The sequence below is a fragment of the Carcharodon carcharias genome, chromosome 3 (assembly GCF_017639515.1).
Source record: "Carcharodon carcharias isolate sCarCar2 chromosome 3, sCarCar2.pri, whole genome shotgun sequence".
In the NCBI taxonomy this organism is placed as follows: domain Eukaryota; kingdom Metazoa; phylum Chordata; class Chondrichthyes; order Lamniformes; family Lamnidae; genus Carcharodon; species Carcharodon carcharias.
In genome coordinates, this window is record NC_054469.1 from 97,146,279 (window position 1) to 97,173,477 (window position 27,199).

The 27,199-nt window shown below is 43.0% G+C and overlaps 1 protein-coding gene across 4 annotated transcripts in view; it reads right to left on the bottom strand.

Annotated features, from left to right (window-relative positions):
• vwc2 (von Willebrand factor C domain containing 2) overlaps window positions 1-27,199 on the bottom strand; it is a 219,848-nt gene that overhangs the window by 89,888 nt on the left and 102,761 nt on the right. For 3 of the 4 annotated variants that reach the window (XM_041184633.1, XM_041184635.1, XM_041184634.1), the window contains exon 4: window positions 8,179-8,226. The exons of the other annotated variant lie outside the window; for it this stretch is intronic. In XM_041184633.1, coding sequence (XP_041040567.1) covers window positions 8,179-8,226 — 48 coding nt within the window. The remainder of the gene's footprint in view (window positions 1-8,178; window positions 8,227-27,199) is intronic. 4 annotated transcript variants of the gene reach the window in all.

Here is a 27,199-nt window from a genome sequence, read left to right on the forward strand (position 1 = left end):
TGATAGTAACAAGACGCACAGCGCACACTTTCACAAAGGAGAAGCACTGGGGTGAGAAACACGTTTGCATCACACATTGATAACGTTAATAAAGATTGGGTTGACTAACATGTATTGACAGTCCTTTGATATGGACTGTCTCCATCCATCTTCATGATCTTAAATGATATGGCATTTATAGATTTTGATATATATCTAAGCCCAATGGATGCTGTGGGGAGAATTTTCTCCCTGTCGGGGAGGTTGGGCGGGAGTGGGCATACACTGCCATTTTACGTGGTTGTGCCAATTAAAGCCCGCCTAGTGTGAGGTGCACCTGAAAGCACTGAGCACTCCCTATGCGGACGGGGGGCCTGTGCTCTTTCATGCATGCGCGCAAAAGGGTGCAGAAATCTCCCTGAGGCACAAAGCTGCCGCAGGGAGATTAGTTTGATTTTTAAAAATTTAAATAAAGGAAAAAAAAATCAAAACATGTCCCCTGATGTGACAGTGCCACACGAACTGGGACATGTCTATGAATTTTATTAAAATTTTTTATTAAGTTTAAAAACCTTCACGAAACCTCATTCCATCCATGGATGAGGTTTCATAATAAATGTGAAGGCCGTCTGAGCTCTTCGCCTGCCTGCCAACCATAAGGTTGGATGGGCAGCTCAGTTAATTATTTTAATTGGTATTTAAATGGCCTTAATAGTCCTTTAACAGTTTGGCAGGCATGCAGCTGACTCCGGTGCTTACCCGCCGAACTGAAGACGTGAATGACGCGCAGTGACGTCAGGACGTACACCCGATGTCACCGCGTGTAATTTTATGCATCGGTGAGTAGGCCCCACCCCCATTCACCGACCCAAAGATTCTGACCTATGTTTTACTTCTCAAGGGTATTGATCATACATAAGCATTTTATGCATTGGAGATGTAACACAATTAACTAAAGTTTTGATCAGTTAGACCCTTTTGCCTTTTGTCTCAAGGTTGGGTTCATCAGCTTTCTGCAGTTGTTGCTGTTATTTGCAGTTATTTTCTTCTTCTGTTTTTTCTCGGGCAAATCTATGCAGAATACAGCAGGCTACAATAATCTTTAAGATATTGGTTGTGTTGGTCTACAGTATTTCCACTAGTTTAGCCCAGCATAAAAATCAGTGCATGTGGATGGCAGTAGTCTGTACTAATTAGATCTAAATAGTAGTATGAATTGCATTGTACCACTCTATATCTTGGATGTGTATTTAGGCTCTGTGGCATCACTACCAGCCACTTCAGGCATGGCCTATGCTGCAGCGTGCCAAGCTGGGAAGTTTACTAATGCAGGCTTGCCATGGGTGTGCCAGAAACACCAGGAGAAGTTTGACAGTGATGCCAACCACCTATTCCAGCTGATTTGTCGCAAGCTTTCATAACTTTGGCACCACAGGTTCAGTACATATGTGCTAATCACTCTCAGCGAATCTGCAACATGTATGAAGACTATAGCTGCAGCACTTCTGGGCCTGCAACATGACTGAGAAATGGAGCAAGTGCTGCAAAGAGGGGAAACTCTGTACTGAGGGAGGAGAGGGGATCTCCACAATAGATTCTACACACCACATGTTTTCAGAAAGCATGTGCATCCACATTAACCAGCGCAAAGCCTGAGGCAGCTTAGATTTGGCATCACTGCAGGAATTTCTGCAGGTAAAATACCCCAGACCAGCTATCTTCAGCTACTTCATAATCTTTCCTCCATTATCATGAAAATATAATAAATTTCATAATATTATTGTGGTTTCTTTTAAAACTGGGTTAATGGTGGGGTTTGGATTAGTTTCTCTGTGTGAGTGTGTGCGTGAGGGATTTAATTGAATTGGAGGCAGCTGGTCTGGAGGTTTTGAGTTATCAACAAGAAGCTAGGTTTAAAACGCTAAATACGTAAACATGGCTGAAGTTTTAGAATGTGAGGTGTAGGAAAATTTGCATTTTTAGATAAACCAGAGTAGTTTGAATTTCAAAGAGATGGTTAAAATGCTACACCTAGCTAGGAGAAGCCAAGCCAAACAGTGTGTTTATTTTTCCCAAAGGTTACTGATAAAATTAATACTATGAAAGATTTATATTATGAGAAAAGTAAAGTTGTAAAGACATACTGGAACAATGGAATTTGCATTAAAAAGGGAGAAACATGCATAAAAGAGATGAGAGCTAATTGTCAGAGGAGAAGGCATTTTAAGGCCTAATACAAGTATGGAAGCCTCCAGTCTCTGTACATCAAGTTGCTGTCTACAGGAACCAAAACTGAGAAAACTCATTTGAATGTGACTGTCCAGTGTATTGTGTTGCTTTGCCTGGGCCTATTTAAATCTATTTGTTTTTACTATTGCCTTAACGGAGGTGTAACTGGGAGCCAGATTAATTAGCAGATTTAGGGATTTTAGAGGTGACTCTCTCCTAAATCCCAAAAACTTTCCACCATCTACAAGACACATGCCTGGAAAAGGTACCGAGGACATTTCGGAGGATATTGTCAGGAATGGAGAATTTTAGCTACCGGGAAAGAAAGAAAACAAAGTATTTTTTTTGGAACAGATAGCCTGAAGGTAGATTTAATTGAGCTATATAAAATTATGAGGGGCTTAGATAAAGTTGATAGGAAGGACCTATTTGTGTTATCAGAGAGATCAGTAACCAGAAGCATAGATTTAAAGTAATTGGTAGAATGATTAGAAGAGAGTTGAGGATATTTTTTTCACCCATAGGGTGGTGGGGGTTTGGAACTCACTGTTTGAAAGGATAGTAGAGGCAGAAACTCTTGTCACATTTTAAAAACACGGGGATAAGCTCCTGAGGTGCTGTATCCTATAAGACTATGAATCATGAGTTGGAAGGTAGGTTTAGGTTGGATTGCTCTTTTTCAGCCAGCAGATACATGATGCAGCAAAAGGCCTCCCTCTCTTATCTAATTATTCCATGGGCCGAATTTTCTGGCTGACATGCGGGTGGCGGAACCCACACATCAGCGCTTGAAATGTCGCGCGCTGACGTCATGTGAGCATCCCGATGTCAGCGCGTGACATTGCGATGTTTAGTTCAGCAGGCACGCTATACAGTGCGATGCGTGCCTGCCATTAATTAAGGGCCTTGTTAAGGCCATTAAGTCATCAACTCTCGATGATTTTGAGGGGCTTGTGCGAACTTCAGCTCGGTGCACGGGCCCAACGGGCAGGCAGGTAAGTGATTTTTTAAACAAACCTCACGCACTGGCAGGACGAAGTTTGATTTCGGATTTTAAAAAGTTTAGTTTTTCTGTGTGCTTCATTAACATGTCCCATCTCGTGTGACATTTTCACATGAGGGGGATATGTTAATGATTTTTTTATTTTTCTAGTTTTGAACTTTCACCACCTTTCAGCGATCTCCCTGAGGCAGTACTTAGCCTCAGGGAGATGTGTGCTCTTTTGTGTGCATGCGCAAAAGAGTGCACTCTTGCAGTTGGAGAATCCCCCTGCCCATCGGGCAGCCCGTTGGGTGGGCCTTAATTGGCTTGCCCACATAAAACGGCAGCAGGGCCCATTTCGGCGGCGGCAATCAGCTGCCCGCCTGCCACCGAGTCGGTCGGGCCCACTTGCCCATCAAGGGCAAAGTTCAGCCCCATGTTTCTATGTTTCTTCAGTCAGGTGTGTGATGGAATACGCTGCACTTTCCTAGATGAGATAATCTCTAACAACACTCAAGCTTGACACCATCCAGGACAAAGCAACTGACTTGATTGTACCCCATCCATCACTTTAAGCATTTACTCCCTACACTACTGGCATATGGTGGCTGCAATGTGTAACATGTTATGGACAGAATGAGAGAGAACTGCTGAGATCCTTGTCCCCTTCCCAATTGTCTGTAATCAGTAAGCTTTTGAGAGGAAGTGATGTGTGTGTTTTAACCCCTGAGCATGTGGGCAATTTGAATAACCAGCAGCAACTTTTCATGTGTTTAAATAAATAGGATTGTTATTTATGCACTCACCCTGAAATCTAACACTATGGCATTCACTCATACAGTTACACACACACAAATACATTCAAGAGAAGTACAGCTGAAGGGAACAGTGCACTTTTACAGGTTACAAGCAAAAACAATAGTTCATAATTCACGTAATTATCTTGTTCTGGAAACATGCATTGCTTGCCTGATGAAGAAGACGTTATCACTCCTGAAGGGTAGTTTAGTTGAATTCAGGAGCCAAAGTCATATGCCAAAGTTGTTTCAGGGCTTTCTCGAACAGATGGACTTTCTGCAGGTCACAAAGTGCGTTGCTTGCATTCTTGCCAGGAGGTAAGTCTACTGTATCGGTGGACCCAAAAAGGAATTGGCTTGGAGGCCTTGCTAATGTTACAGCCTCTAGTTCTTTTAAGGCATGGGTTTTGATACCTTTTCTGCTGCTCCTGTCTTTCTGCAGCAGAATGCTGATTATAAAGGGACAGACATGGCTGCTCTATCATGTGACTCCTCACAATGGCCATTCCTCTTCCAAATATGGTGGTGGTCTTGGGTTGATTAACCACATCCTGGTTTATTGTTTTAAGACACAAATCCTAAGCAGGGGTTGAGACCTTCCTTCCTTGTTTCATAAAAAGACCCATTCAATTCAGGAATGTCTCTTGATGATCTCAGAATATGTATTTTATAACACCTTTTTGGCTTGGATGTGCCATTTTATCTCTGTTAGGCAGTGGGGCAGTTTTTGTACACACAAGCCAGACCACATGATCTTTGGTGGCATCTTTGCACCACATTTAAAAAATGGCCAATTACAGTCCATACTGAATAAAGTTTGTATCTTGAAGGTTAGGAGTATGATATGTCTTTACAGGGCATATCAAACATCTAAAAGATGCACCACAGCAACTCACCAAGGCTTTTTCTACAGCGCCTTCCAAACCTGGGACCTCTACCACCTAGAAGGACAAGAGCAGCAGGTGCGTGGGAACACAACCACCTTCAAGTTCTCCTCCAAATCACGCACGATCCCGGTGAGGAAATTTAACTCAGTTCCTTCATAATCACTAAGTCAAAAATCCTGGAACTCCATATCTAACAGTACTATGGGAATACCTTCTCAACATGGACTGTAGCAGTTCAAGAAGGTGAATCACCACCAAATTCTCAAGGGAAGTTAGGAATGGGCAATAAATTCCAGCAACACCCACATCCATCAACAAGTAAAAAAAAACAAGGTGCTCATAGAACTGTGCCATTTCCTAAAGAGCACCTGCAGCCTCATACCAGGGCAGCAATAACACGCCAGTGGTCGTAAGGATACACTTGCATTAAACATCTATGTGGCAGTATCATGCTAGGCGGGAACAGGAAATGTATCAAACATCCCCTGGTACACCACTCATTGCTGATTTTGGGAGGCGACAGAAGCTATATATTCGAAGAGAGGTGATTACATTGTGTTCTCTCTAAGCAGAGTGAATTAAGATGAGAGGGCACGGGGTCTGCTCGGATAGCATAATTCCCAATGGTGCGGGACTGCATGCATGTGACTCTGTGGATCCCTCATATTAAAAGGAGTGCAGGAACTGCAATTGCAACAACTTCATCAATATGTAGTTTGTTTTGTGCCCATGCACAAACCATAAGGTCAATGAATGCCCACAATCCTGGCAGCAGCCATGATGTCATTATCCTGAAACAGTTTGCCATTCTACTGCCTTTGGGCCTCCAAGAAAGACCAGAGGTTGGCAGTTAGGGGACAAGGGATATCCCTCACACAACTGGCTGATTAAACCACTTCCGTCGTACGACCATGGAAGAATGAGTATTAGTTTGTCATGAAAGCTGGCCCGATGTCAGAGTGAGGGTGACCCACAACCTACAACTTCACCACAAACATATTGAACTGTTTAAAGAAGACGTGTTTTTCAAAGAAATACAAGAAAAGACACTGCTCAAAAGATGGCTGATACTGTAGAGTGACTACTTTCTGGAAAACTCCTATGTGGATTATACTGACAGAGCTGTCCTGAGAGGACATGGAATTTTGCACCTGAAGAGGTGTCGAGGCCCACTTCAAACAGAGACACTTGAAAGGGAGGCATGGAAAATGCAAAAAGATGGGCATTAATCTGCTTTGTTTGTGAAGGCAATGGAAACTGCCCCCGCTGCCAGTTACACCTCACTGGACATTCAAAAACCCATGTTGGTTTATATTACAGAATGTGTCAAAAAGTTTCTGAGTTGAAAGCAAAATGAGCTTTGGATGCAAGACATGCCAATTAAATACCCTTCTTGAAATACACAGAAATGAGTTTAAAAACTGGCTCTGGCAAACAGAGGCCAAAAGCAAGAAGAAACACCACTCTTTTAAGTAACACCTGCAGTAACAAACAGGCCATCTCTCTCTCCCTCTCTCTCTCACTGGAGACAAGTGTGGTAACAGGGAGCAGCAAATAACAGGAAGGAAAGGATAGTCACCCCTGCAGAGACAAGCAGGTCATCTCTCTCTCTGGAAACGAAAAAGGGTGTCTCCTTCGGCAGAATGCAAAACTGAACCAAGCCAACAAGTGTCTCCAACAGATTGCAAAACTGCCAAAGTTCTACTGAAATTGCCTAAACAAGTGGCCGTATTCCCCTTTGAGCACTGAGGTCAGCAGCCATGATGACAGCAGTCTGAACCTGCAAGGCAGCGAACATGGATCTCATGACCTCCATCCGAGCTTCCACTGCAGCACTGAGACATTGGGTGGCTTCTGATTGTGCTGCATTGAAAACTGAGGCAGTGGCCATAAAACGCTGTATGAGGGCTGGCTCCACAAGTGCTGTCACAAGAACATAAGAACATAAGAAATAGGAGAAGGAGGAGGCCATTCAGCCCCTCAAGCCTGCCCCGTTATTCAATAAGATCGTGGCTGATCCTCTCTTGTGCCAGCTCCTCAAAGCTCTCAACCCCTCCGATATTTCAAAAATCTGTCTACTTCCTCCTTAAATACTTTTAGTGATCTAGCCTCCACAACTCTCTGGGGCAGAGATTCCAGACATTCACTACTGTCTGAGAGAAGAAATTCCTTTGCATCTCAGTTTTAAATGAGTGCCCCCTTATTCTGTGACTATGTCCCCTATTTTGAGATTCCCCCACTGGTGGAAACATCTTCTCAAAATCTACCCTGTCAGGCTCCCTCAGAATCTTGTACATTTCAATAAGAACACCCCTCATTCTTCTAAACTCCAAATAAATAAAGGCCTAACCTGTTTAGCCGTTCTTGATAAGCCAACCCCTTCATCCCAGGAATCAGCCTAGTGAAGTGCCTCCAATGCCAGTATATCCTTTCTTAAATACAGGGACCAAAACTGTACAAGTACTCCAGGTGCGGCCTCATCAATACCCAGTACGCTTGTAATAAGAATTCCCTATTTTTAAACTCCAACCCCCTAGCAATACAGGCCAAAATTCCATTTGCCTTCTTAATTACATGCTGTACCTGCATGCTAACTTTTTGTGTTTCTTGCACAAGAACACCCAGATCCCTGTGTGCTGCACTTTTTGGAGTCTCTCTCCATTTAAATAATAGTTTGCCTTTTGATTCTTCCTACCAAAGGGCGTGACCTCACACTTTCCTACCTTAATGTCATGGAGTTGGCCACCACTTCCACACTAGAAAGAATGGGCTCCAAACTCTACATGATGCTGTGTTGGATTTGGACTTTTCCATACTCCTTTACAGTGACAAAAGACTGTCTGGCAGGCTTGTTAAAGTCTTAACAAACCCTTCAACAATTTCAGACCATGAACTCTGTCCTCCATTGTGAATTTTCTTTTTTTCCCCAAGTGTCAGTCTGTCTCTTGTTCTCATGTTTTTGCTTTCAGAGGGTGCTGACCTTTATTCTGCTATTAGCACCTATCCTAGACCAATGCTTTGTGTTTTTCATACTATCATTACCACCCCCTTTGCCTTGTGTCCCATGACATCTTTGTCATTTAATCTTCCTGCCCTCTAATCTATCCCTGACTTTTTCTTTTGTTCCACCTGTCCCTCCCCCCATTTTCAACAGCATTAAACCTATCACATTCCTATTTCTCTTCAGTTCAGAAGGAGAGTCATATTGGACTCAAAACATTGGCTCTGTTTTTCTGCCACACGGGCTGAAGTTTTCCAGCACTTGCTTTTTTGATTTCACAATTCTGCTCTGATGGTCGCTTACCTGCTGTACATTCTAGATTGATAGTCCTTTCATCTGATAAATGGAATTCTATAGGAAATAAGGGTTCATATTACCACAAAAGTACAGACAACCAGGAATGATTTGCATCTTTGGGCGCAATTCACTAGTCATTTGGTTAGCATTACTTTAAGACTTGTCTGCCTCTCAATTGAAAATAGCACTCAACCTTCATCTACATAATTATTCACAGCTTTGCAGAATCCCTGGTAGGAGCGGAAAACTGTATGTAGGGCAAATTCAAAGGCGGACAATTGAAACCTACGAAAGGAGATACACAAAAAATTAGAAAGTTTCTAAAGAACATTAAAAAACATCTCAAATCATCAACAGCTTTGCCTGAGCCGAAAGGACCAGAAATTAAGAATTGGCAGTTCAAGAGGAAAATCTAGTTGTAGGCAAGAATCTAAAAGCAAGTGATCATGCATCCCAACACCCAACCACTGTGTTATGGCTGCTGCAGTCCAAGTGCTGATGCAGAGATGCTTGTGAGCAGGTTTTGCCTCTGTGGTACTCTTTAGCACCATTAACATGGCTGCATTCCTGTAAGGACGTGTAGCCAAGTTTTAGGCTACAGCTGTCCCTTAATATCCTTACACAGCTGCAAGTTCAATGATACATCATCATTGCAATTGTCCTTACAGCAAATAACACAGCTCAGTATTTGCCTCTCTACTGACTTAGGCGCTGAGAAAGCCGGTCCCCTCAATTGTCACCAGCAACTCTTCCATTGCCCACAGAAATAATTAGCATCTTGACAGATACAGCTAAAGAATTGATGCTGACTTCTGAAAATAAATAAAAGCAGAGAATGCTAGAAATATTCAACAAGTCAGGCAGCCTCTGTGAAGAGAAACAGAGATAACTTTTCAGGTCAATTATCTTTCATCACCCTGATCACCCTGGTATGTTCATTGGGTGCAATGTAAAACACGGTACACAGTACTGACATGCTTCTTAAGAATGTTCCAGCTTAACAATTTGTCAGATATTTACACCTCATTGTGATTTAATTTTTAGATAAAATTCAATAACACTGAATAGCCTGTTTATTTCTTTTCTCCAGTTCTCAGAAGGTGGTAATGGGCTTTCTCCTTGAATCACTGCATCCTTGTGATGAAAGATGATGAAGACTCCAAACCAGCAATGATGAAACACCAAATCATGAAAGCAGATATGTCCAGATGAGGATGGTGTGTGACTTGGAGGTATTGGTGCTGCCACATCTCAAAAGGGAGGATGCCCCCTGTGTGAAGATGGGATTTGTTCTTATAAACTGAGAAAGTACATTAATATTGGTGCCAGTGGAGTATTTTGCCACTGGGTGCCAAAGCAGATCTTGTGGACTTAGTAGAAATTCAATTTAAACATACCTGAAGTTGCCATCCAGGAAGACTTGTTATTTTACAAGGTTTTCCTGGACATTAAGCTTAATGAATCCAGTAGATTTACAGTAGGAACTGGCAACAGAAACATATAACTAATGCTAATATAAATGCAGCTGGCTCACAGTTAACTTAGGAATTTGAGTTAAAAAGTCATGTATTTCTGTGAAAATTCCTAGTTACTACTAATTGACATATTAGGTTGGAAATTATTTAATGGCCAGGATTTTCCAGCCCTGCTGTGGCGGGATCCGCTGCAAGAAATTTGGCGGCCTAGCCAAAAGTCTATTGACTTTCGGTGGGACCAAATGATCCCATCCCAGATGACAGGTGGGGGCGGAAAATCCCACCCAATGGGCAAAGTTTTACGGCAGTGGGATTTTACATTCTCACTGAAGTCAATGGGGTTTATAACGTCTCGCTGCATCTTATGGCCTCGTTCCCGCCGAAACAGGTGCCGTAAAATTCTGCCCAATGTGTTCATATGAAATTCCACTGATCAATGTTTTATATATTACCTATTTAAAATAAATCAGTTTGCATTTCTGTCAAAGTCGTAGACAGAAAAAGGTTACATGAAAGTGTCAAGTGTTCATGGTTCAGTAATTTCCAGGCTTTCAAAAAATTCCATTTGTTCTTTGGTTACAATGTGATCCCAGCAACACATCCAGAAAAGTATCACTGAAATAAAAGCAAAATACTGCAGATGCTGGAAATCTGAAACAAAAACAAAAATTTCTGGAAAAACTCAGCAGGTCTGACAGCATCTGTGGAGAGAAAGACAGAGTTAATGTTTCGAGTCCGTATGACTCTTCTTCAGAACTAAAGAGAAGTAGAAATGTGGTGAAATATAAGCTGTTTAAGGGGGGTGGGACAGGTGAAGCTGGATAGAAGGCCAGTGATAGGTGGGGGCAAAGGAGAGATTGCAAAAGATGTCATAAACAAAAAGTCGACGGAGTGTTGATGGTGGTGATACTGGGTAAAGGAGGTGCTAATGGTGACATTAAGAATAGAAAGCAGGATGAGCCAGTGACAGATTGCCCTAGTGGGGGTGGGGTGGGGACAGTGTGGGAGAAAAGGTCGAAATAGGCTAAAAAGTGGGGATAAAACAATGAATAGAAATAAATTTTTTAAATAATAATAGAAACAGATGGGGAAAGAAATATACATATAAAAATTAAAAAATAAATATTGAAAAAAGGGGATCAAAAAGGAGTGAGGATGGAGGAGAGAGTTCATGGTCTGAAGTTGTTGAACTCAATGTTAAGTCCGGAAGGCTGTAAAGTGCCTAATCGGAAGATGAGGTGCTGTTCCTTCAATTTGCATTGAGCTTCACTGGAACATTGCAGCAAGCCAAGGATGGACATGTAGGAATGAGAGCAGGGTGATGTCTTAAAATGGCAGGCAGCAAAAAGGTCTGGGTCATACTTGCGGACAGACCAAAGGTGTTCCCCAAAGTGGTCACCCAGTCTGCATTAGGTCTCTCCAATGTAGAGGAGACAGCATTGGGAGCAGTGAATGTAGTAAACCAAATTGAGGGAAGTGCAAGCGAAATGCTGCTTCACTTGAAAGGAGTGTTTGGGTCCTTGGAAGGTGAGGGGGAGTGGAGGGGGGGGGTGCGAGTAAAGGGGCAGGTGTTGCACCTTCTGCGATTGCATGGGAAGGTGCCGTGAGAGAGGATTAAGGTGTTGAAAGTGATGGGGGAGTGGACCACGGTGTCCTGGAAGGAACAATCCCTGTGGAATGCCAATGGGGTGGTGGGGGGGTGGGTGGGGGGGGGCGGTGCTGGTGTGAAGGGAAGATGTGTTTGCTGGTGGCATCATGCTGGAGTTGGCATTCCGAAGGGACCGTTCCCTCTGGGACACCTTGGTCCAGAAACCCAGTGGTTGGCTTAAAAAGCCGCTGACAGATGTGCCACACTTACTTACAGGTTCCCGTTCGCAACCGGACCTCCGCACTCTCTGCACATTGTGAATTTAAAATCCAGGCTAATGTGTCAGCCAAGGAGTTGGAGGCAGTGCCGAACTTATTGCAAACAATGTATTTTACAGCAAACAAAGTCTATTTACTCAGTCTGTTTAAACAGCATACTACAGCAAATAGTCTACGGGGTCTATTTAAAGTGTCACATTGGACTACAGTAAACAGAACACATCACTGAGACTGCAGCAACATCTTGCAAGGCAGCAGTGACTTCACCTGCAAAATGCAGTGAGTGAAGGATATTGACATACAAACTATGTGTATCAAGTCAATCTCAGCCACTTGCAGCCATACAATCACCAGGTATGAGTGACAGGGGAATTACCCAACCATCCCCATTCTAGCCGAGAATAATCATGTCACTACACGCAGCTGTCTTTCCTTGGCATTTAAGTCAGACAAGAGGACATTACTATTAGAGGGCCTTGCAATGAGGCAACATCACCCTCAAGGCTTAGTTGCACTAAGATTCTCACCAGGCCAATAATATCAACAAGTTCAATAATTGGTGGAAGCCCCATTGTATATAAAAATTTTAAAATGGTTTGTAAACAAGCCTGAAAACAGATCCGGCAGTGCAGTTGTAGAGCTGGAATTGTTTCTTGCATTAAGGTCAGTTCCATGGGCAGTTTCTTCCACACACAAATAATTATTAAAAAGCTGGTAGAATGAAAATACGAATATAAGCCCTGAAACAGTCTACAATGCCTACTAAGATTTTTAAAAAAGCAGCATTAAGAACTTTTTTTGGTGTAGTGATCATCTAATCAATATTTTCTTGATGTACATCTGTCAAAATCTCAAGCAATACGAAATGGCTGATTCACCATTCATATTCCTCACACTCTGCCAATTAGTAATTGAAATATCTGATAATATGAATGATGTATACAGCCTAAAAAAAATTCACATATATAAATATGATGCAGGTGACAGTAATTTGAATTTCAATCACAAATTATTCTTATAATTAAACTTGTTTATTTGCAAAATAATGCTCTTGAACTGAATCTTGTCAAAATTATCATACTTATAACCTTCTCTAAACGTAAGGGTTCTTGGACCTAATTAATGCTCTGTGAAAAGCAATATATCCTTTATTCTATTTTGATGTTTTCAGAAATTCTTCCAAGGACAAAGCAAAAATATAAATAAAGGAAACTAACAATAGTATATGACACATCTGTATGCCACTGCAAATTCTAGATGTAATTAAAGTTAGTCATGAGCAAAATTGGAAGATGGCCAGGCAAGCTCCTACATTTTCATTCTGTTTAAAATTAAATTTATGTAGTTTATCATGGCAAATTATTATAATGTGCATATTTCCTAGTGTAAAGTAAAAACATGCTGTTTGTGCGAGAAATGATACAAAACTGGTCAAAGCTATATCGTTCTTTTTTGGGCATAACAGAATTTAAGAGCTCACTGACAGGGAGCAAAACATCAGATTATTTTTGCCTGTTATTAATCATCTACTAGTCAGAGATATGTGAGGTGTTGTACCTCAAGGGAGAGAAATATTGGCAGAATCTGATTCATCATGGTTCATGGAGTACCACTGATGGCAGCCATGCAGTATCTTTATGACTCAGGTTATCTCATCTTTCCAGCTGAAATCAACTGAGCCAAATGGAATCCACAGGGAGAAAAAATATCAGATGACTGATTACAAGATATCAGTCAGTCAGGAAAAATGAAATATCTGATAGTTAACTTCACTCAGAGCATCCAGAAGCAAATAAGATTCATTGAATTTATTTCTGAACTAGACAAAAGCAAATGAATCTTCAAGTTGTATTCCAGACATTAAGCTAAATTAAGACAAACAAATACAACCACCTGGTGCTATTCATGGATTGAGAAGTGATCAGCAGACTACAAAGCAAACTACTATTACGATAAGCAAGAGTTCTCATATGAGCTACTTAACGAGTTATTAAATAGAATGTAGCTGTTGCATCTTAATGTCACACAATATGTTGCGGGGAACGTAAAAGGACATACTGTCAGGCCCTGTGCTGTTCACATTTGAATTTATAATGAAGGTAGTTCCAAGGGTAGAAATTTTTGCTCGGTGGGTAGGTGTGCACCCGCCCCATTCGAGCGTGAAATGACACAAATTGACGTTGGCCAAGCGTTCTGACGTCAACATGCAGTTGCATGATAGTTCGGTTGGCGGGCACGCGCTGGAGTCGGCAGTACACAAGCCGACAATTAAAAGGCCTGTTAAGGCCATTAAACAATCAATTAACTTAAATTTTTGCTGCTCGTCCAACCTAATGTTTGTTGGGCGGATGAAAAGGCCAAGTGGCCTGTGTATTTTTTTGGAAACCTCATCCACGGGCAGGATGAGGTTTCCAAAAGCAAATAAAAATAATATAAAAGTTTTACAATTGAATTAATAACATGTCTCTGTTCATGTGACAGAGTCACATAAGAAGACATGTTTTATTACATTTTTATTTTATTTTCTTTTTTTAACAATGTTTCATCTCCCTGAGGCAGCTCTGTGCCTCGGAGATTATGAACTGCTCACTCAGGCACATGCACGAAGTTCGCACTCGGCCCGCTCACCCTCCTCCCCCGCCTGCACAGGCAGCGCTCAGCGCTGCCACTTGTGTTTCACGCTGGGTGGGCCTTAATTGGTCCACCAGCATGAAATCTTGATCCAGTGCTGATCACTGGCGGCGGGCGGCTTCCCAACTGCTCCCCGCCTGCACATGCTGAGCCCGCCCATCAAGGGAAAAATTCTGCCCCATGATCCTGTGCTTCCAGTGGAAAAGCCACACTCACGAAGAGCACAGGTTGGACAAAGCATTATAACACTTCTTGTTTGACTGCATGGCAGGTTCATGGGACATCTTTCAATTTGCACTCCTGACAGATGAAATTCTGTGCTGGAGCACATATTTGTCAAAGTTGCATAGTAAAATGTGTCTTTTTCCCAGCATCATCATTCCCTTCCAATTGGGATGAAGGATAATTTTAAAAATCGATGATATTCAGCCTTTGTACTTACAGTTTAGGTTCAGACAAAGGGTTTGCTTTGTCTCTATGTTGTGCCCCTTCAGACCCTGCAGTCTAAGGGTATCCCAGCACAAACCCCCACCAACTTCAAGGGGCATGAGTGTGCCCCAGTGCTGTAGAATATACTTCCAGGACATCACAGAATCACAGGATTTTAATGGCACAGAAGGGGGTCATTTGGCCCATCATGTCTGCATCAGCTCTCCAAATGAGCATTATGACCTGGTGTCATTGCACTGCCTTTTCCCTGTCCCGCTGCACATTTTTTCTATTCAAATAATCATCTAATGCCCTCTTGAATGCCTTGATTGAACCTGCCTCCACCACACTTCCAGGCAATGCACTCCAGACCCGAACCATTTGTTGTGTGAAAAAACCCTTTCTCACGTCACATTTGCTTCTTCCGCAAATCACTTAAAATCTGTGTCCTCTCGTTCCTGATCTCTCTCTGAGCGGGAACAGCTTCTCCCTATCCACTCCATCCAGTCCCCTCATGATCCTGAACACCTCCATCAAATCTCCTCCCAGTCTTTCCCTCTCCAAGGAGAACAGTCCCAACCTCTCCAATCCACTATTGCATCTGAAGTTTCTCATCCTTGGAACCATTCCTGCAAACCTCCTCTGCACTCTCTCCAATGTGTTCACGTCCCTTCTATAATGTGGGATGCAGAGCTGCACACAGTACCCCAGCTGAGGCCCAATGAGCATCCCACACAAATTCAGCATAACCTCCTTGTTCTTGTACTCTATGCCTTTATTAACAAAGCCCAGGATACTATATGCTTTATTAACTCTCCACCTGTCCTGCCACCCTCAATGACCTGTGCACATATACACCCAGGTCTTACTGCTCCTGCACCCCTTCAAAATTTCACACCCTATTTTATATTGTCCGTCCATGGTCTTCCTACCAAAATGCATCACCTCACACTTCTCCACACTGAACTCTACCCACCAACCTATCTGCCCAATCCACAAACGTGTCAATGTCCTTTGAAGTTCTATCCTGTCCTCCTCACAGTTTACAATGCTCCCAAGCTAAGTATCATCCACAAACTTTGAAATTGTCCGCTGCACAGCAAGATCTAGGTCATTAATCTGTATCAAGAAAAGTAAGAGTCCCTGGGGAACTCCACTACAAACCTTCCTCCAGTCTGAAAAATATCCATTGACCATTACTCTCTGCTTCCTATTTTTCAACCAATTTTGATTCCAAGTTGTTACTGTCCCTTTTATTCTATGAGCAATAACTTTTCTCACAAGTCTGTTGTGGGGCACTGTATTAAATGCCACTTGAAAATCTATGTACACCACATGAACCCTCATTGACCTTTTCTGTTATCTCTTCAAAAAAACTCCAGCAAGTTAGTTAAACACTATTTCCCTTTTAGAAATCCATGCTGGCTCTTCTTTATCAACCCATTTTCTTCCATGTGACTACTAATTCTATCCCAAGTAATTGTTACTAGAATCTTGCCCACCACTGAAGTTAAACTGACTGATCTGTAATTGCTGGGCTTATCCTTACAATTGTTTTCTGAAAAAGGCCGTAACGTTTGCAATTCTCCAGTCCTCTGGCACCTCCCCTGAGTCTAAGGAAGACTGAAAAATAATGGCCAGTGCCCCTGCAATCTCTATTCTCACTTCCTTCAATATCCTTGGATGCATCTCACCTGGTGCCTTGTCAACTTTAAGTACCGACATTGTATCCAACACTTGCTCCTTATCAATTTTGAAGCCTTCTAGTGACAGAGTTTCCTCCTCTGTCACCATGACCTGGGTAGCATCCTCCTGAGGGATCTGGTAGCATCTACATTGGAGCAGAAAACTGGGAATGCTTCTGCCTCATCTACATGGGTATATCAGGCCAGCCTCTGTGTGCTCTGCCTCTCAGTAGAGGGGGTATCAGAGGAAGATTATGGGCAATATAAAGGGGTTGGAGACTTGGCAAAATGAATCTCGGCTCCATTTTCCCAATTGTTGCCCTTGAAAATAGGCTTGGGTTTTGAATCCTTATTTTGTTCTCTCTGTTTGTCTTCTATTAATTGTAGGTTGCTAGGACATTGGGTTGGAAAATCTAGATGTAGAATCAGTCTGGGTGGTGCTAAGAAGCAACAAAGGGTGGTAAACATTCATGGGAGTTGTCTATAGACCTCCAAACAGTAGTAATAAGGTAAGGGATGGCATCAAACAGGAAATTAGAGGGAATGTAAAAAAGGTGCTACAGTGATCATGGGTGGATTTAATCTACATATAGACTGGGCAAACCAAATTAGCAATAACACTGTGGCAGACGAATTCCTGGAAGGTGTATGAAATAGTATGAGGAACCGAATCAGGAACAGGCTATGGTATTGTGCAATGAGAAGGGTTTAATTAATAATCTTGTGTGGGGTCCTTTAGGGAACAGTAACTTTTATGTTTTTGGTTATCAGGTTCGCCTTTTCCGGCAAATGCTAGCTGCATCCTTGATACTAACACATTAGTTGGTGCTTGAAACAATAAGGCAGAGAGACCAATTAACTGAACAAATGCTGGTAATTTATTGGAACTAAGAACACAGCACTAACACCAGGTGTGCTTCTTCAGTCACCTCTGGCTCTAGACTTACAATTACCCAAGAAACCTGTGCTGTGTGGCTATTGGTCAATACAGTCACATGGCCAACTAACCACATTCTCTTAAAGGTAAATAGGACTTCACTTTACCACATCCCTCCCCCTTTACTTGAAAATACAATTGACAAGCATCGCAACATCCCAATTATTTACATGAATAACTATTTACAAGTCAAGTCTTTCAGGAGGCTTCCTCAGACATGTTGAATGTCGTAGCTCAATGGCCTGGGCTGGTTTTTCCAAGACTCCTTTCTCAGGGGTCAACTGTTCACCAAGCTCTACGGTGGAAGTGGACAAGTTTGTGTCTTCGACCCTCTCGTGTCTAACAGGCCCCACTGCTACTTCCAAATCATGTGACATTTCTTCCACATACGGTGCAGACTCAAACGCAAACTATGATGGCATTCCTTCTTGTGGGACTGTCTCTCTTCTCTGGAAATGGTCCATGTGTCGTCTAATTATCTGGCCATTTACCGACACATTATAGGAGAGAGGTCCTGTCATGGAACTCACTTCGCCTAATAGCCAATTGGGCCCATCTCCAAAGTTCTTCACGAGAAATCTATCTCCCATCATGAAATTTCTTTCATGATTATGGCCATCATGTCTAGCCTTCTGGGCCTCTTGGCTTGGCTCCACCCTCCCCCCTAAATTTGGCCTGATAAGAGTTAGACGGTGTTCCTTCATTAGTAATTCAGTGGGGGCAATACCAGTGGTCGTGTGTGGTGTATTCCGGTATGCGAACAGTAATTGTGACAATCTGGTGCTGATGGAATCCCCATCCAGATTTTTCATCCCGGACTTAAAAGTTTGGACCACCCGCTCAACTAATCCATTAGAGGCATGGTGGTAAGGTGAGGTTTTGATATGAGTTATTCTGTTGGGGGTTCTAAACCTGTGAACTTCCCACTGGTAAATGCAGTCCCGTTGTCTGAAACAAACACTTCTGGTAACCCATGCATTGCAAAACTCTGTCGCAAACTGTCTATGGAGACAGCAGACATGGGTGACCAGACTTCATAGTCATCCATCCACTTGGAATGGATGTCTATTAGTAAAAGGAAAATGGTGCCCCAGAAGGGCCTCACGCAGTTGATGTGGAGGTGCACCAATGGCCGCCCCGGCCATTCACAGTGCTGCACTGGAGCTACGTGGGGTAGCTTTTGTACCTGCTGGCATTGAAGATAACTTTTAACTAGGGTTTCGATGTCCACATCCATCCCTGGCGACCACAAGTAGCTGTGCATGAGCATCTTCACCCTATTAATGCTAGGGTGAGTGCTATGTAATTTGGCCAGTAATGGCCACCGCCCTCTCGGGAGCACGATTTTCCTTGCTCCCCAGAGCAATATTCCATCCTGGCAGGTGAGTTCGTATCTGCGATTAAAATAGGGCTTCATGTCATCAGATTTTGGATCGCCTGACCATCTATTCAAAACTTCTTCCAGACGTCAGATAAAAGTGGATCTTTAGCTTGTCCACTCACGGATTTGTTTGACCTGGACAGGGGAGGAGTTGAAAAAATTTAGTACTAAGACAAGTTCCTGGGGTATTGGAACCTTCATGTTGTTATCTGGCAGGGGGAGGTGGCTCAGCCCATCAGCATGTGATTGGTGAATAAAAGTGTATTTGTAAGCGGCCAATATCAGTGCCCACCTCTGGATGTGAGCAGATGCTATGGGGGGGTATCACCTTATCCTCCCCCAATAATCCCAGCAGAGGCTTTTGGTCACATATAATGTGAAAATGGAGACCGTGGAGGTATTGATGGAATTTCCGAACATCAAAATCAACAGACAAGCCCTCCTTCTCAATTTGAGAATATCATCCCTCTGCAGCACTGAGTGTGCGAGATGTATAACCAATGGGTCGCTCGGAGCCATCCGCCTTCCAATGTGAAAGTACAGCCCCTGCTCCATAATGCGATGTGTCACAAGTTAAAATCAATTCTTTCTTTGTGTCAAAGTGAACCAGTAGGGCCGATGATCTTAGCAATTGCTTTACCTTCAGAAACGAATCCTGGTGCGGAGGTGGCCAAATCCATTTATGTTTTTCCTTAAACAATGCGTATAACGGAGCCAGTATGGTTGATAGATTTGGGAAAAATCGGCCATAGTAGCTTATAATGCCAAAGAAGGCCTTTAGTTCTGTAGTGTTTCTTGGTGTAGATACCTCGTGAATAGCCTTGACCTTTTCTTCCACAGGATACAAGCCCTGCATGTCAACCTTATGGCCCAAGTAAACTCCTCTTTGGCTTGGAAAAGTCATTTTTCTCGCTTCAAGTGCAACCCCGATTGTGAGAAGCATTTCAGCACCTCCTCCAAAATAGTTAAGTGTTCTTCGTCAGTTTGTCCGGTGACTAAGACATCATCCAGATTAACAAACCCTTCAGTCCCTGAAGCATATTTTCCACAGTACGCTGGAAAATAGCACACGCCAATGAGACCCCAAAGGGTAGTCAAGTATATCGATACAATCCTCGTTGTGTATTGTTGGTCACAAATTCCCTCGAACCTTCTTCCAACTCTACCTGCTGGTAGGCCTGGCTCATGTCGAGTTTCGAATAGTGATGTCCCCTGCCAATTTCGAATATAATTAATCAATCTTCGGTATCGGATGTCTATCGAGGTTGGCCACTCTATTTACAGTTAACTTATAGTTACTGCATAAGCGAACACTTTGGTCTAGCTTCAGTACTGGTACTATGGGTGCTGCCCACTTGGAAAATTGCACCGGTTGTAAGATACCCAACTTTTCCAGTCTGTTTACCTCGGTCTCGACCTTGTCCTGTACAGCATTAAGGACTGGTCTGGCTCTGATAAATCTGGGGCTTGCATTAGGGTCTATGTGGATTTTGGCTTGTGGTCCACAAATCCTTCTTAGCTTGCCACTGAAGATGGAAGCTTACTTTTGTAATAATTCCTGTAAGTTTCTCGTTCTGATTTGAAAAATCTCAGTCCATTGCAATTTAATCTTTTTCAGCCAGTTGCGACCAATTAAACTTGTGCCCACCCCAGCTACTACATAAGGGGTAAATTTGCAGACAGATCCCCATACTGCACCAGGACTTGACATATCCCTTTCACTCTTATTTCTTTGTCCGCGTGTGTTTTAATTTAGTGTCTGATTGTTCCAAACTTAAAGGATGGAGCCCTTAATCAAGTGTTGTATGTTCTCTTATGACAGACATTGATGCCCCAGTATTGAACTCCATCTTGATGGGTTGGGCATTAACTCGACTGAATACCTGGATTGTCTCAGTTCTACCCACTTTCAGGTTGTACAATGAATAGATGTCAGATTCTGCCTCCTCTGTTCTTCAATGAGACAGATTTCTCGATTTCTACCTTTGTTTATAAAATGCTGTCTCAGTCAATCTTGACAGTGTTGCATTATGTGACCATTGCAGTGGCAGGAAAAGCATTCGATATTTCTGAACTGTCGATCGCCTGCAGGCTGCTTGGATGCATTTCTCTCATTAATGTCGTGGGTTTTCACTGTAGTACTTTTTTCTTCAATGGTCTGTAAATAGTGGGCGTTGCCTGCCTTTCTGTGGAGTCCGACGTTTTTGCACCTTTTGTTACCTGCCCTTCCTGCCCTACAAGATGGATAATGCCATTTTGTGTATCTTATATTGCCTCCGAGTCTCTAACAGCGCTCTCCATGGCTGTTGCCTATTTTAATGCCTTACTGAAGTCTAAATTAGTTTCAGATAGCAATTGCTTTTGAATAACATCGTCTCCGATTTCGCATATCAATCGGTCTCTCAACATGTCATTAATTGAAGTTCCGAACTCACAATATTCCGTTAATTCCCTTAAAGCAGCTACACAGTCAGCGTTAATCTCTCCTGGAAGCCGATTCCTTGAATTGAATTTAAAACGCTGCATAGTGGCTGAGGGCTTTGGCTTCAGGCGGTTTTTTACAATGTTTACTAACTCGTCAAAAGCCTTCGTATCGGGGGTTGGGGGGGGGTGTGTTAGGTAACGTGAGGCTGTGGATCAGCCCATATGTTTTGCTTCTGCATGTGGACAAAAGAATCGCCCTCTTGTCCTCCCCCTCGATATCATTAGCAGTAAAGAAGAATGCTAGGTGTTTGATATAATGAAACCAGTCATCGGAAACAGGGTTGAATGGTTTAAGGTGCCCAAACCGCGGCATACTCGATGACTAAGGAGACTGTGCTTTCAAATAGCTTTCAAGGTAGTGACGAAGTAACGTAGCTGGCTTACCACGGCTTTCTTGATTGCCATCAAATGATCCGGTTTATCCTCATTGCCAGTTTTATGTTTTTGGTTGTCTGGTTTGCTTTGTCCAGCGAATGCTAGCAGCCCCCTTGATATTAACACATCAGTTGGTGCATGAAACAATACAGGCAGAGAGACTGATTAACTGAACAAACACTGGTAGTTTATTGGAACTAAGAACAGAGCATTAATGCCATGTGTGCTTCTTCAATTACCTCCAGCTTTAGACTTAGTTACCTAAGAAGCCCGCGCTGTGTGATGATTGGTCAATACAGTCACATGGTCAAATAACTACCTTCTCCTAAAGGTACATAGCACTCCATTTTATCACAGTAACCATAACATGATAGGATTCTTCATTGGGGTGGAAAGTGAAGTAGTCTGATCTGAAATTAGGGTCTTAAGTCTTGACAAAGGAAACTACGAAGGTATGAGGCGTGAGTTGGCTAAGATAGATTGCAGAATTTCATTAAAAGGCATGACAGTGAATGGACATTAGCTAATATTTAATGTATGCTTTGCAACAGTTATACATTCCTTTCTGGTGCAAAAACACAAGAAAAACAGCTATCAAAAGAAATTAAGGATAGTATTAGATCCAAAGAGAAGTCATATGAAGTTGCTAGAAAAAGTAGCAAGCCTAAGGATTGGGAGCAGTTTAGAATTCAGCAAAGGAAGACCAAGAGATTGATTAAGAGGGGAAAAGTAGAGTATGAGAGTAAACTTCTAAGGAACATAAAAGCGGACTGTAAAAACTTCTATAAGTGTATGAAAGGAAAAGGATTAGTGAAGAGAACTGTAGGTCCCTTACAGTCTGAGACGGGAACATTTGTAATAGAGAACATGGAAATGGCAGAACAATAAACAACTACTTTAATTCTGCCTTCATGAGGAAGACACAAATAACTTCCCAGAAATACTAGGGAACAAAGTGTCCAGTGAGAAGGAGGAATTGAAGGAAATTAGTATTGCTAAAACAATAGTGCCGGAGAAATTAATGGGACTGAAAGCTGATAAATCCCCAGGGCCAAATAATCTATATCCCAGGGTACTAAAGGAGGTGGCCACGGAAATAGTGGATGTATTGGTTGTCATCTTCCAAAATTCTGCAGGTTCTGGAATAGTCCTGGCAGATTGGAGGGTGGCAAATGTAAGCCCACTATTTAAACAAGGAGGGAGGAAGAAAACAGCGAATTACAGGCCTAACATCAGAGTAGGAACATGCTAGAGTATATTATAAAGGACGTGATGACAGGACATTTAGGCCAGGATTCTCCCCCGGTCGGCTGTGAAGTTGAAGGGAGGGCGCGCACAGGCCCGTTTCCGATCAGCGCCCCCAATTGGGGGTGCAGCGCCATTTTATGTGGGCGGACCAATTAAGGCCCGCCTAGCATGATGTCCGCATGAAAGTGCTATGCGCTTCCTGTGTGGGTAGAGGGGTGGGGGGGGGGGTTCCCAAAAACCAAGGGTGCGCTCTTTCGCGCACGAAAGAACACACTCATCTCCCTGAGGCAAAGTGCAGCCTCAGGGAGATTGGCTCGGAATATAAAAAAGCTGAAAATAGAAAAATAAAATTTTCCTAACATGTCCCCTCATGTGACACTGTCACATGAGTTGAGACGTGCCCATAATTTTTACAAAAACTGTATTAAAATTTTAAAAAACCTACATGAAACCTCATCCCACCGATGGATAAGGTTTCATGTTTTTTCTAATTCCCGTCGGAGCTCCTGGCCTGCCCGCCAACCTTAAGGTTGGACAGGCAGGTCTACTAATTAGTTTAATTACTCTGTCAATGGCCTCAATTGGCCATTGACAGATGGGCGGGCGCGCAGCTGATTTTGCTGTGCCCCTGCCTACCCGAAAATTTAAATGGGGCGCGGTGACATCGGGAGTTCTGCCTGACATCACTGTGCATCATTTTACGCGTCGGCGAGCAGGCTTCATCCCCCATCACTGACAGGAAAATCCTGCCCATAGATAATATCAACAGGATTCGACAAAGTCAACATGAATTTATGAAAGGGAATTCATGTTTGGTAAACCTACTGGAGATTTTTCCTGACGTAACTAGCAGAATAGGTAAGTGAGAACCATATTTGGATTTTCAGAAAGCTTTTGATAAAGTCCCACATAAGAAGTTTGTGTGTAAAATTAAAGCAGATGGGATTGGGGGGTAATATATTGGCATAGATTGTGAATTGATTAGCAGAAGGAAACAGAGAGTAGGAATAAATTGTTTTTTTTCAGAATGGCAGGCAGTGACTAGTGGGGTACCGCAGGGATGAATGCTTGGGCCCCAGCTATTCACTATATATATCAGCGATTTGGAACTAAGTGTAATATTTCCAAGTTTGCTGATGACACAAAACTTGGGGGATAAGTGAGCGATGAGGAGGGTGTTAAGCAGCTTCAAGGCGATTTAGACAGGTTGAGTGAGTGGGCAAATAAATGGCAGGTGCAATATAACGTGGACAAGTGTGAAGTTATTCACTTTGGTAGGAAAAACAGAATGGCAGGCTATTATTTAAATGGTGATAGATTGGGAAATGTTGATGTTCAAAAGGACCTGGGTATCCTTGTACACCAATCACTGAAAGCAAGCAAGAAGGTGGAGCAAGCAGTTAAGAACGCAAATGGTATGTTGGCCTTCATTGCGAGAGGATGTGAGTACAGAGTACAGAAGCAAGGATGCCTTAATGCAGCTGTACAGGGCCTTGGTGACACCACAGCTGGGTCAGAATTTTACATCCCATGGGCGGGTGCACGACTGACCTGATTGGGCGTAAAATCACACAAGATGACGTTGGGCGAGTATCCTGACATCTTTGCACACTCGTACAATATTTTGTTTGGTGGGTGCATGCATAAGTCAGAAGCGTGCCCACAACAATTAAGAGTGCAATTAAACCCATTAACAGCGCAACTGACACCGATTTTCCGTTGTCCATCCAACCTTATGGTTGGTGGACAGATGAATCGGCCTGGCAGTCTTTGCATTTTTCATCAAGCCTCATCCAAGGGTGGGATGAAATTTCTGTGATGAATTAAAATAAAAATAAATTTTTGTGGACAGCAATTTTATCAGCTATATTTTCAGGTGATTGATTATGAGGCATAGACACTTTTTTAAGCTTTTACCACCTGTTGGCCTTCAGAGAGCTTTCCCATAACGCTCACCCACGTCCGCAGAACATCACCGCCCGCCCTCTTCCCGCCCCCAACCCGGCAGCACTGAACATTTCAGTGTGTGTTTCATAGCGGTTGGGGGCTGATCTTGACCGGTGGTCCATTTCCTGACCACTCCTGGGGCCCGCCGATTGGGCACGCCTACCAAAGGTAAACTTCAGGCCCTGGAGCACTGTTTGCAGTTTTGGTCTCCTTACCTAAGAAAGAGTATACATTCCAAAGAGGGAGTGCAGTGAAGGTTCACCAGACTGATTCCTGGGGTGACAGGATTGTCGTATGAGGAGAGATTGGGCTGACTAGGCCTGTATTCAATGAAGACAGGGATGGATAGACTGGATGCAGGCAGGATATTTCCTCTGGCTGGAGTGTCTAGAACAAGGGGTCACTGTTGCAGGATATGGGGTAGACCATTTAGTACTGAGATGACCAGAAACCTCCTCACTCAGGGGGTGGTGAACCTATGGAATTCTCTACTGCAGAAGGCTGTGGAGGCCAAGTCACTGAGAAATAGGTAGATTTACGGACTCTAGAGGCGTCAAGGGATATGGGAGAGAGGGAGTACGGCATTGAAATGGAGCATCAGCCATGATCACATTGAATGGCGGACCAGGCTTGAAGGACCGAATGGCCTACTCCTGCTCCTATTTTCTATGTTTCTATGATAAAGCAGGATTAAATAATTAATTTATATAAGAGGGACAAGTAGATGATCTGAGGGTAACTGAGCAGTTAAGGCCCAATTGGCATAACATCATTAGCTTTACTCCCAGTGTAAATAAAGAAAAATTGAATTAAAACAAGTCTTGGTCTGGAAAAGAGCAAATGTTATCAGGACAACAGGGCACAAGCCCAGATTAACTGCTCGAAATAGCTGGCAAAGAAAGTTGCAGACAAGAAGTAGATAATGTTTAAGTACAAATCAGTTAAAGACACAAAATATGACAACCATATCTAAAGGGATTATGGAAAAAATCAGAAAGGCATCTTAACTGAGAATCAGGTGCACTGATGTCGGTACAAACAACATAGATAAGACTAAGAAAGAGATTCTGCCGATGGAGTATGAGAAACTAGGGTGAAAAATTAAAAAGCTGAACTACAAACGTTATAATCTATGGATTACTAACTGAGCCATGAGCAAATTGGTGTAGGGTAAATAAGATCAGAGAGTAGAAGGTGTGGCTCAAAGATTAGTGTGGGAGAAATAGATTTTGATTAATGGGGCAGTGGCACCAGTACTGGGGAAAGAAGGAACAGTACTGTTGGGACTGCCTTCACTAGTGTCCTGGTGAGCTGTATAACTATAACTATAGAGAGGGCTTTAAGCTAAATAGTGGAGGGATGCAGGGTTCACATGAAGGGAGGCTTTGAAAGTCATTGAGAAGGGACAAGGCAATTGTGCTGGCTAGTGATATAGGGAATGATAACCAAAGTGCAACAGGAAGGAACATAGTATACAACCATAAGAATACACAAGCAAGTAGGGACAGAGCAGGGAAAAATGGAAAAACAGACAGAATCAAAGGCTCTTTAATTGAATGCATGCAATATTTGAAACAAGAAAGATGAATTGATAGCACAAATTGAAATAAATGAACATGATATGATAGCCATTACAGAGACATGGTGGTGGACTATTAAACAACTCACGGGAGGAGGAGACTCCACAGATATCCTCATCCTCAATGATGGGGGAGCCCAGCACGTCAGTGCAAAAGATAAGGCTGAAGCTTTTGCTACAATCTTCAGCCAGAAGTGCTAAGTGGATGATCAATCTCGGCCTCCTCTGGAGGTCCCCAGCATCACAGATGCTAGACTTCAGCCAATTCGATTCACTCCACATGATATCAAGAAACGGCTGAAGGCACTGGATAGTGCAAAGGCTGTGGGCCCTGACAATATTCGGCAAACTGAAGACTTGTGCTCCAGAACTTGCCGCATTGCTAGCCAAGCTGTTCCAGTACAGCTACAACACTGGCATCCACCTGGCTATGTGGAAAATTGCCCAGGAACATCCTGTACGCAAAAAGCAGGACACATCCAACCCGGTCAATTACCGCTCCATCAGTCTACTCTCGATCATCAGTGAAGTAATGGAAGGGGTCATCAATAGCGCTAACAAGCAGCACTTGCTTAGCAATAACCTGCTTACTGATGCCCAGTTTGGGTTCCGCCACTCAGCTCCTGACCTAATTACAGCCTTGGTTCAAACATGGACAAAAGAGCTGAACACCCGAGCTTAGGTGAGAGTGACTGCCCTTGACACCAAGACTGCATTTGACTAAGTGTGGCATCAAGAAGCCCTGGCAAAACTGAAGTCAATGGGAATCAGGAGTAAAACTCTCTGCTGGTTGGAGGCATACCTAGCACAAATGAAGATGGTTGTGGTTGTTGGAGGTCAGTCATCTCAGCTTCAGGACATCACTGCAGGATTCCTCAGGGAAATATCCTCAGCCCAACAATCTTCAGCTGCTTCATCAATTACCTTCCTTCCCTCATTTGGTCATGAGTGGGGATGTTTGCTGATGATTGCACAATGTTCAGCGCCATT